Source organism: Pinus tabuliformis, chromosome 8, assembly GCF_031772625.1.
Source record: "Pinus tabuliformis cultivar Carrire ecotype Pingquan chromosome 8, CPIR1, whole genome shotgun sequence".
Taxonomy (NCBI): Eukaryota; Viridiplantae; Streptophyta; class Pinopsida; order Pinales; family Pinaceae; genus Pinus; species Pinus tabuliformis.
This window is the reverse complement of record NC_142294.1, coordinates 872,302,592-872,314,727: the sequence shown is the minus strand read 5'-3', so window position 1 is coordinate 872,314,727 and position 12,136 is coordinate 872,302,592. Positions and strand designations below refer to the sequence as shown.

Here is a 12,136-nt window from a genome sequence, read left to right as displayed (position 1 = left end):
ATTGTAGATATACAAAATCTCTGGAAGAAAGATTCAATGGAAGCATGTCTTAAGAAATGGTTAGCCAAGAAGGAGATGAAAATATTTAAGTTGTTGCCATGTCTCTCAATTTAGGTATATAGTTGACAAGGAACGCTCGAATATTTGAGGGGAAGCAAATCCTTCCCTTTTAAATTGTATCTTAGGTAAGGCATATATATATATATATATATAGAGAGAGAGAGAGAGAGAGAGAGAGAGAGATAACAAAGGAAGCTACAACTTTCGGTTTACCAGCTACAACTGGAAGGGATACAACCCCAAGATTTACCAACTCCCGCTAGAAGGAGGCAACAACCCCTTGAAGGATGCTACAACTTCCTTCCCTAGCACCACCCTGCCACCCTATAAAAGATAAAATAATATCTTCTTAGGATCCTGTACCAAGGACAATGGCACAATTACAACAACACTCATCTGACTTCAATTCTGCCCCTTTCATATCAATAGTTCAACTTAAGAAGTGCATACCTTGGATCACATGTGATCTTACCCCATCTTGTCTCAGAGTCTACTTCCAAAGGAGATCTTCAACAAATTCAAGATTTTCTCTCAAAATCTACTCAAAAGGCTTAGTCCAAGGCTGCTTCGAAATGTCATCCAAGTAACTTAAAGTTTGTTCCAAGAAACACTCCAAAGATTGCTCCAAAGATGATTCAAATGCTGCTCCAAGAAGGCTTCAAGATCTACTTCAAAATTCTCTTCAAGTTTGCTCAAAAGGTGTTTTCAAATTTGCTCCAAGAACTCTGCTCCAAAGCTTCTCAAATTTGCTCAAAAGGGTGTCACCAAGATTGCTTCAAAATCCTCTTTAAATTGTCTTCATGTTTGACCATGGAAGTCTCCAAGTCTGCTTCAAAAATCACCTCACATCTAATCAGAAGTCTACTCCAAAAGACTCGCTCCAAAGTCACTCCAAGAATATCTTCAAGGCAGGCCAAAATCGGGTTAATGTGGACCAAAGTTTGTTCTCAATTCAAGGCTGAGTTAATTCTCTACAAAAGGCAAATGAGTATGTTCCTTGATGCAAGACGAAGGTCTGTCACAAGGCCGAGTTCTGTGATTAGGCCCAAATTTCCACAGGAAAAGGGGCCAAATTACAGGCTCGAGTTAGCCTAAGGACCAGGTCCTCCACAGGTCCAAACTCTGCTACTTGACAAGGTTGAGATCTGTTGTAAGTTCATGACTAAGATCATACTTAAGGGGTCAAATTTTTTTGCAAGAAAGAAGGACGAAGTCCCAACAAAGAATAATTCCATAGATACTTCAAAATATGATAAAAAGCATCACCAAAATCCATAACCCAAGAACCACAAAAGTACAGAAGCCAAATCTCAAGTGATGCTCTTTCAATTTGCCATAAGGTTCATGAGCTATGAACTTATGTTCTTCTTCTTCAAACTAGAATTGCTCTTATGTTCTGCTCAGTCGAGTTGGTGGTCAAATGAGGTTGAATCATTCCTATTTATACTTGTTGAGCTACTCTTGAAAAGCCATGTCTATTCACTAAAGTTGGCCTGAACCAATTAGGGCCGACTTGGACAAGGGTTAAACAAGTGGATTTTTATCTTAAAAAATTAGTTTCTTCTTAAAGGAAGGGAGTTATGAAGCATGTAATAGATAATTAGAAAGGGCTTAAGGTGCTCTTTAAGCTTATCGTATTTTCTTCTTCAATTAAGCAACTTTTGACATCTGAAACAGTTAATTTCTCAACAAACTACTCATGGCCCTTTGACATCAATGACAAATTTTCCAGCAGGTTTCTCAAAGAACTCCAAAAACAATACATGTTTTAATATTAACTAGTTAATGGCTTGGGGATTCCTCGATAGTCCAAGCAAATATTCTTTGGTTTTCAATGGTTTAGGCAGTGTCCTATCTACATTAGACTTATTATATAAAAATCATGGCAATTTTGGGTTTGTGTTCTAATAACCTAGTGGAGCTAATGGCACTTAAGTAATTTTGTCCTGGTCAAGAAAAAAAACATATTTCACATATCTAGATTTTTGAAGACCCTTCTTTGGTGGTGAAATGGATGTAGGTGGTCAATGAGCTTCATGATACATACCATTGGACTTTGGGAGATCAACTCATTATGATGCTTGCACTTTATCATATATATCATTTAGCACATATTCAAGGCATTGAATGAAGAGATAGACACACTTCAAAGGAAGGCTAAAATGTTGCAAAGAACTTATGGGATATTCAAGAATAGAAAGAAGGGGTTTCATCTCTTTCTTTAGCAAGATGTTCAATCTTCTCTTTCAATCTCAATGAGTCACATTTTAAAGAGCGTTTTTCAGTATTACTTTACTATGGTTCTTTATTGACACATAGAGAGCAATGCCTGGATTGTGTTTCCTCTTTTTTGTTGTTGTACAAAGTACATACATAAATACTTTACAAGTCACATTGAGAAAAATTAGAGTCTTACAATGGATATTCGATATCTTTTGAGATCTACAAGAATGGAAACTTTTACTTTTGATATATAGGAGTATCAAAGTTCAGATATAATCTAGAAATTCATAGCTACCTAATTTCTTTGTACATGCAATGCTACGAGACATGAAGAATGTAATTTGTGTTCGTGCTTTAAATAAAAATACATTTTTTTCTTAAGAGAAAGAATGAATACATAAAGAAAATAGTGTGTATATTCACAATTTTCCAAGTGTGGTCACGCACTTCTTCGTTCAGAAACACTTCGTTCACAAAGTGTGCACATTTAACTTGAACCCAAAACTATCTTATCTTCACTACCAAATGTGTTCTTCAATCAATATTAGATGTAAAACAACCCTGTTTTGAGCTTCATTATATGATTGTATGGTGGAGAAATGTTGGGCCAAAAGAGACGACATTAAGATAAAGAATATTGTAAAGCTCTTTTCATGTTGAAGTAAAGTGAGGTTATAGAATTGACTAAATATACCCAATTCGTCAAGCAAATGGTTTTTATAAAATCTCCTAATCTTTCCATTAAGTTCAACCAATCTTAGAGCCACCTTTCCAACTATTTAACTTGGATGTATAATAAAATAATATTATAGGTGGAGAAGCACGGCATTTTTTTCTTAAACATAATCTAGATTACAAAGAAAAAAAAGAATTTGCATATAATACAAAATAATGTGTACTTTCATATAAACTATTATGACAAAGTGATACTAGTTTCTTAACTAGTTTTGTGTCTTTGACACATATTTTGATCAAAAGTAATATTACAATTACAAAATGAATTTCTCTTGTTATATTGGCTTTAATGACTACATAATGAATGACAACTCTATCCTTGAACAATATCACTGTTATTTTTTAAGTTATTGATTGTTAATTGGGGGTGTTGATTTATTATTGAGTTTCATTAAAGTACAAGTAAAAAGCAATAAAGGGAAAAATATTATCTAAACTCAGTTAAGCCCTTTTACACAAGGAAACAAATAGTTGATCATGACCATACCATAAATTATAGCATCATGATTACATAATTTTTTTGCAGTTAAAATACTTCCATTTTAATTAAAATAAAGAACATCCACCTGAGCAACAATAATTATGTAGAATTTATTTTTATACAATTATGTCATTCCATAAACAATCAAGTTCAAATATTGGAGACATATTGTATCTACCTAAGAGTTTCGAGACATATTGTATCTACCTAAGAGTTTGGGATATTACTGGATGTCACAAAGAAAACAGAAAAAATTATTCAAAAATAAAATACACCAAGGTGATAGTCTCTATCATTTTAACAAACTTGTTGGCATTATCATTGATGTTGTTCATTTAGTTATTATATGATTCATGCAATTCAATAATCATATAAACAATATGTTTAAGTTTAAACAATTAACGTTGGCAAAATTAAGTCATAATCTTCACATTTAGGCATAGCTAACATTGTCACATTTAGGCATAGCTAACATTGTTCGTAATTTTATAGCATATACACTAAGTCAACCTAGTAAACTCAATGTAAAGCCATAATCCCACTTTAGAGAAAGTGCCCTACCACTTTACTTGTGTATAAATACTCTTATTTGTAATTTCATATTTTTGTGATCATTTATTCGTTCTTATACACATGATTTACTGTAAAGGACCACGTAGCATTGCACTCTCTTATTCTTGGTTTGATCCATCCTACACCTTTGTAATCATTTATATGTTCTTATACACATGATTTACCCTAAAAGACCACAAAACATTGCGCTTTCTTATTCTCGGTTTGATCCATCTTATGCTTTAGTTAATTCTCTCTAACTCACTTGTGCTAAGATTTTATTCTCTCTAAGAATACGATCCACCCCCTCTTGGATGCCCAAGTATGTCTAGCTCTCTCTTTCACTGCAGAATTTGGATTAGTTTTGGTTCCGTTTAATTCTTTCACTAACACCAGTGAATCTTGACAATGCTAATGTATTTACTTAAAAGTTTGAGATCCCACTAGGTATAACTCTGTTTAGATTAAAAAAATAAATTAAAATAATAAATATTTATTATTTAAAAAAGAGAATGATAATATGCCAGGGTGGGATTCTCTGTCATTTCGCCACACTCAGGTGGCATTAATGTTGTGGTTGTTCATTTCAACTTATAAATTCTTAGTTAAAAAGCTTTCGTTATGCAAAAGCCACCAGGTTTGATGCTTGCCTGACCATTTCTTAAAATTTGTATATGTTTCATCACTCATTATGAAACCAGACTTAGCTTTTTCTAGTGATAGCTTCTAATTGATTAACTCTTCATATATCAAGACTTTATATTTTCTTTCTTTTCATATCTTAAATTAATTTGAAATAAAATGGCATTGCTCAATTCAGATCACAGCTTTCAAGGAAGTATTCCACCCCTTGCGGAAGCATTGACGTTCACTGGTATTTCTTTTTAATGACCACCAACCGTCAGCTGTTTTGTATTTATCTCAGGGATCAGCGTGCCATGCTTCAACAAGAAGCCAGATTCACCTTATTTTGGCAATTTGAATGTTATTTGTCAGTGATGTGACTTTATACACATCCAGTGTTAGCTGACACGTGGTTTTTTAAAACAACCAGAAACGGAAGGTTGTTTGGGAATTTACTTGGGATACAAACACGTTCTGTCTTTCGTTACAATTAAACTTTGCTGGAGTTCTGCCTCTAAAATTGGAAAATTGTGTACTGCAAAAAAAAAATTGTTAGATCTATCCTTTTGAACCAAGGAACACAAGAATTCGATGTGTTCGTTAGCAAATATGTTTCCATATTATCAGCCGAGTGGGGCCATAACCAAAGAGTACGATACAGTTGACCTCCTAATGTTGATGTAATTTTGTTGTAGTGACTCTTGTGAGATAACACGTGATAAATGTAAATGTGTTTCAGAGACATTTCAGTCAGCAGTAAGAAGGCAGAAAAAAATGCACAGACCATTTAATATTGCAGACCCAAGGCCGTAAGTCAAATTTATGGTAGCGTTACACATCATAATTAAGTTATTCACTGCAAAGCCAAAAGTGATATTTGCTCGCTGGGAAACAGTGACTCTTCTGCAGAGTACAGACCAGCAGTCTCTCATGTATGAAGTGGCTGGAATTACTATGCTCAACCAGCTGGCCATTTCATTTGCCTTCCACCTAATATATGCAAGTGAAGATGGTAAACTGATTGACCTGTAAACAAAATAAAATAAAAATATTAAGATATCCAAATTCCAAGCATGTTCAGATTACAACTTCACTGGCACACAGAAAAATGTCAATATGTATTGTAAATCCACATCACTTTCTGCATAAAGTTGGAATTTGTTTAGGATATCAGTTCAAGCGCTCAAAATCCATTCTTACAAGCACTAGGACCATTGTTGATGACTATGCGATACCCTTCTGATATTCCTTCCCTCTCAGCAACCACTTTTGCAGTATAAAGCATATACCCTAGGATTTCAGCATGCCTTGGTTCAGCCTGTATATTCAACACCCGTCACATAAGACATTCTTCTGGGTACAAATCTGAAACAGGAAATTATAAAAAACACAACCAAACAAAATAAATCAAAATAAAAAGTGAAAAGCAAAAAGCAAAATGCATGCAGAAGGGTAAAAATATTTATCAAAGAAAAACTTTTACATATAGTCTCACGGTAGCTTGAAAACAAAACAGTTGGGATGCATGCAAGCAGAACACGTACAAAAAAAAATGTTGTTAGTGGGTAATGGACATGAAAGAATAAGTTATCACATTTGAACAAAGGAAATATAACCACCAACCACATTGCTTGTACATTAATATCTTATATACAGCTTCAAGTCGTACTAAGATACAACACTACACAAGTTTGTTAAGAAGGCAAATTGCTCGAGTTTGTTAAGTATTTATAATTGCCGCACATGTATCCAAGAAATAAAAAATTTCAACATGTCTAATTTCATGGCAGATATCAAACAAGTTTTCTAACGTGTATGCAATCAGCACCTGCATGCAACAAAACAGAACCTTACTTCTCATCTTGAAAATGAAAATAAAATTGAAACCACCATTCCTTCTGTGTGTCTTAAACATTTTCCTTCAAGTTGCATGAGCAACAAAGACAATACTCTATTCCAACTGTTTGAAAATTTCACACTGGCATCTGTGATCAACCAAAGCAAATCATCTATGGCCCTCTTTCAATAGATGCTACAGAAATTATCAATGTTCATGCTACAGAAATTATCAATGTTCTAAAGCAAAGACTCGGACTAGGAATCGACCAAAAGAATATGATTATAAACTTCAAGACCACCTTTTTTCTTCCTCCTATAAAGCTCTCTCCAAGAACCCAATCAATGCCATAACTAGTGTAGTTACCAAAGCCATCAATTCTGCTTATCTAGACCGCTCCATTAAGAAACACCTTATTTGTCATTTCAAACCCATATGATCTATGGGAAACCTAAAATTTTAGGCCGATTGTAAGAACTATAGGAGTTCATACCCATGTGCTAGTTTGATTTGTCGCTGATAAACTCCACTCTTTGACTGGAAAAACTCCCTGATTTATTAAAGATTCATCTGATTTTATTCAAAAAACTAAGCATCTTAACCTCGATGAACATGACATCATGGTTAATTTTGATGTGGTGTCCTTATTTACCAAAATCCCAATTCCAGAAGCCATTGACCTTGTCTCCAAACTGGTGGACTTTAAAATCCTTAACCTTGTTAAAAATTGTCTCGCCTCCACTTTCTTCAACTTTAAAGGGAAATGCTATGAACAAATAAGAAGTGCAACCATGGGGTCCTCCTTATCCCCAATTGTCAATACTCTCATGGAGCATTTTGAAGCTTTGGCCTTAAACAACTTTCATCTTAAGCCCAAATGTTGGTATTGATTTGTTAATGATAACTTTGTTGTTTGACCATGGCCATCCCTCTTTGACCTTTTTATTTAACCAGCTTAACAGCATTTCACCCTATATCAAATTTAACATGGAAATCCAAAATTAAAACTCTTCCCTTATTGGATGTTCTCATTACTCATCTTCCCAGTGGCACCCTCACCCACCAAGCCTATAGGGAAAAAAACTTACACCAACCAATACCTTCATGCCCATTCTCACCATCATCATGCCCAGAAATCTATCATTCTTAAAACTCTCATTACTTGAGCCATTTGAATTTAAAATTCTCAATTCCTTTAGAGAGAAAAAATCCCACCTAGCTAAGGCCCTAGTGGCTGATGGTTATTCGTCTTCTCAAGTCAACAAGGCTTTTCACTCAGCTGGCCATTCTAAATATAATAAAAACTCTCATTCCTCCTCCCCTTCCTTAGCTCTCATTTCTCTTCCCTATATCAAAAGTACTACAGATCATATCTCTAAGAATTCAGCAAAAAAGAATATTAAAACTCTATTTAAACCACCTGAAGCCTTTATATAGTTATTCATAATAGCTAAGAATAAATCCAATGCCATGCTTGGCCCAAGGAGTTTACAAAATTCCTTATATGGCAAATCATACATAAAACCAAATTAGTAGATCATTTAAAGCTCGTCTCAAGGAACAGATAATTGACACCTTCCATAATTGCATCTCTAAGCCAGCTATTGCTAAACATCTCATTTGTTTTGAACAAACTAAAATTCTAGCTTATGAACCCAATTACTCCTCGTGTATCATTCGAGAAGCATTGGGAATTGAAAAAGATCCTAATAATTTTAATGGGGAGGATGGTCACAAACTTGGCTAATCTTGGAAATTCATTATTCATTGTCTTGATCATTAACCCTCTTCTTTTTAGAATTTTATTTCATTTTAATTAATTAATTAATTATTTTACTGTTATTTAATTTCTTCTCTTCTTTTTTGCTTCTTGGTTTAATTTGGGATTTTATCTTTTATCCCCCACTCTAATGGTATTCTTCCTTTACCCTCTTCACTCTCTCCTCATTTTTAGACATTTTTTTCATTACTTGAAATACAAACTACAATTTATATTTTGTTAACTTTATTTTAATATTTCTTTGATTTCAATTTTAACATTATCATTAATTAGCTTTTATTTCCAACAACTCTTCTACTATTTTAATCACTTTTCATAATAGGTTGTAACTCTTTTCCACAATGGTTATTCTTAATTTTGACACTATAAATATCCACCCCAACACTCTCTTCTATTAATATTTCTGTTTTATTTGTCCCTGATAATGGGTGGAGTGTCCACCTAAAACATGGGACATTTCAAAAAAAATTACACAATTTATCTCCAAAACACTCGAGCAACATTATGACTAATTGTGAAAACCTACACACTCAAATTAATGGTAATATTAAAAATAAAATTTAAGTTAAAAGATGAAAATGAGAGATAAAGGAGAATGTCAATTTTACTTCAAAATTTTAATATTACCATTAACTACTAGGGTATGTATAACATGAGATGAATCACAAGAAAAGGAAACAAAAGATTTCCCCTTGTTTATTTTATGGAAAATAGTCACAGTGTCCTTAGAGATCAATCCCCGAACTCACCTTTAAAAAGTGATGGTTAAATGATCAAGAATTTGATTATAGGGTAATATTGACAGAGACAGCAATAAATCGCAATAATTACATAATTATCACAATAATTTTAAAAGGAGAAATTATTGCGATATGCATTGCATATATTAATGCCACGGTTGGTTTCAGCTATATTATCATGATAAATGTGATAATTAGGCAATACGTGCAATACTAATTACCATTGTCACCTAGGCAAGGACAAGTCCTATGAAAGGGAAGCTTCCCTAGTAGCTTCAAAGGTTCCCAAGGCAAGAGGAGACCAAATCTAAGAACACCTATCTAGCTACTAAAAATACCACCAATAAGATACAATATTCAAAGCAAGTATAGAGTGGTTGATTAATGCAATTTTGAAATTTTAATGGATGAGCATCTAGGTCAATTTAGAAAGCTTAGCAAGTCAATATATATATCAAGAAAAGATACCCAAACACTACAAAAAGAAGAAAAAACTATTTAGTAAAAATTGTAACAAAGATAGTAAATTGCAGCGATAGAACAAGTTATGACAATAATTAAATCAACCCTTGAACAAGTAATTATCAATTAAAACTAGGGCTTCAACAATGGATTAAACTAGGGCCTAGCCAACTACCTAGATTTGGATATAACGGCCGAAGGAAACCATACGTTTAACACTAGAAGAGCTGTTAAAAAAATCAGCAAAACAAATAATGATGACAAGATTACCTTTTAGCCAAGTAAATGCACAATACTCCAAAACATTTGGCTTATCTGTGGCTGAAAATTTGTGTAAAGCTATTACAAACTCTAATCTAACCCTAAAACATAAAATAAAATTTAAATTTTGAATTTTATGATTGACTTATGGGAGTGTTACCCACCACCAGTGGGTGACACCCATAGGAGAAATTTTCTCCTAGATTTGTCTTCAGCCGGCAGCCAGTAGCTCCTTGCAGCCACCAGATAGCTCGATGTGCCACCATTCTCCGCCACCTAAGCCAACCATTATGTGCCCTCGCCCATCTGTTATGATTGTATGTTTGAAGGTGGGCCTTCCAACCCTGAAGGTATGGTTTTTCATTATGTAATTGGGTATTTTTGCTTACTTATCATGGACACATCTGGACATGGATTACTAGGAGAATTCGGCGGAAAGAATGAGCTTGGTTTGTACTCTTATTCCCTTGTCCAACTTGGTGGTTAGTCTTGTATCATATTCCCATGGAATCTTCTCTAGTGGCTACTAGCTTTAGGAGTGGCACTACATGGGAAACCCCGATTTTGGTTGTGTGGTCCTTCTTCCTGACACGACATACATCAATCCCCTTCACTCATTATAACCCCTTTTCACATATTTCCCATCCGGGTCCACATTTGTCCATTGGGTCTGTTGTCGCCCTGATTATACAAGCACCGCAACAATGCTCAGGAAGGGGGTTGTTACTCTGATCCCTGCCCACTCCGTTCTAGCTGTCTCCCAACAGCAAACTATGGGGGGTAGTCCCTATGGAATGAAAAGAAGAAAAGCAAGTTGCGAATCAACTTACTTAGGATATACGGATGAGTGGCCTAGCCACTTGGTTGAATTTAAGCAAGAATATTGATTAAATTAGATTTTTCTATTATGAGACCAGTGCCTTAATGGAGTCACAAATTCTTGTTTCTTAAGAATTGAAACCAAATGACTTGATGGACATCCGCTGCTTGAATGATTGACTAACCTATATGATGTGCAAATCCTAGAACCTATGTGAGATGCAGTGATCTTGGTAAATTTTAGTTAAATGCCTAGTTTAAGTGTAATCTTCCTTTAACTATTTTGAAGTTGGGCTCCAAGGTAGGTTGTGGGGAGAAGGCTAACATGAAGCAGCATAGGGCCTGATTAACGATACTTTCTGTTACGTTTCTATCACCCGATGTCTCCGGCGCTACAGAGACTGTGGCTCTGACGACTGCAAGGCCACCATGTTAACCACCGAAGAGTTGTCAAGGAACCTCAAGCTAGATAAGAAGGATTGATCTGTGTCTCTATCAACCTAGCTTATGCTAGGAGGTAAATTATTAATGCAAGTCTAGGCTTAGAATGCTTATGCAAGAAATTATGAGTGAAATTTATCTTGAGTTAAGATTTTCTTAAGTTGTTTAAGTACATTGATTAGAAACATTTTAAAGGTACTTAACAATAGTGAAATGTAAATCTTAAATAAGATAAATTCTTATCGATACAAGTGCAGATTTCAACAATATACCAAGATACCCAAGATGCCAAATGCTAACAAGATGTTGATCACAGATTTATGACAGTTTATATCAGCGATACTACTTCAGAAAATTCAGATTTATAAGTGTATAACTGCAGTGCATGAACTATTTTAAATGACGAAACTTACTCACACATTGAAACATAAAATTTCCAATTTGACTAGCAATATAAATTAGCTTACTTAGCACACTTTACGATGGTGTATTCAGTGATATTTCAAATCTGATTTTAAGATTACAACAGCAAGTAAAGACAGATCAGCAAGAATAAAACTGCCCAAGATAAATATCCAATATGCCCAAAAATAGCAAAATGCACCAGAACTTGAAAATTTCAACTTTAGGGTTTTTTAATGAGTTTGCCTTAGCAATTTTCATATCTAATATGATTATTACAGCAATGAGTTAATCACAGATCAGCAAATTAATTCAACCAAAAATAGAAGCTCAATATTTTTAAAAATAGAAAATTTTCACCAAACTTGAAAAAATTTAATATTTTGAGTTTTTTAGAGAATATGATTCAGAAATTTCAGAACTAATAAACTAATTACAGCAATAAGTTAGTTACAGATCAGCAAGCTAAAAATATTGAATATGCTACCCCAAATGTCTAAAAATAGTAAGTTTTTGTAGGGAAACTGAAAATTCAAAAAATTTAGTCCTTATCAAGTATATGCTTCAGAAATATTTCAGACTTGAATTTCACAGTTATGCAATAAATTCCAGCAAGCTAAAATGTTAGATCTAGGTCAAATTAGAGATGTCCAAGTGGCCAAAACTTGTGAAAACTTAGATTTTGCAATTTTAATCTATTTTGACCAAATAGAATATGA

General features: G+C 34.0%; 1 protein-coding gene across 1 annotated transcript in view; it reads right to left on the bottom strand.

The window, feature by feature from the left end:
• Positions 1-5,269: 5,269 nt before the first annotated feature.
• Positions 5,270-12,136, bottom strand: part of LOC149238336 (14 kDa zinc-binding protein-like) — a 158,722-nt gene continuing 151,855 nt past the window's right edge. The window contains exons 5-6 of the mRNA XM_089366962.1: positions 5,876-5,993; positions 5,270-5,701 (exon numbers count right to left, since the gene is read on the bottom strand). Of these exons, the coding sequence (XP_089223088.1) occupies positions 5,634-5,701; positions 5,876-5,993 (186 nt within the window). The 3' untranslated portion in view covers positions 5,270-5,633. The remainder of the gene's footprint in view (positions 5,702-5,875; positions 5,994-12,136) is intronic.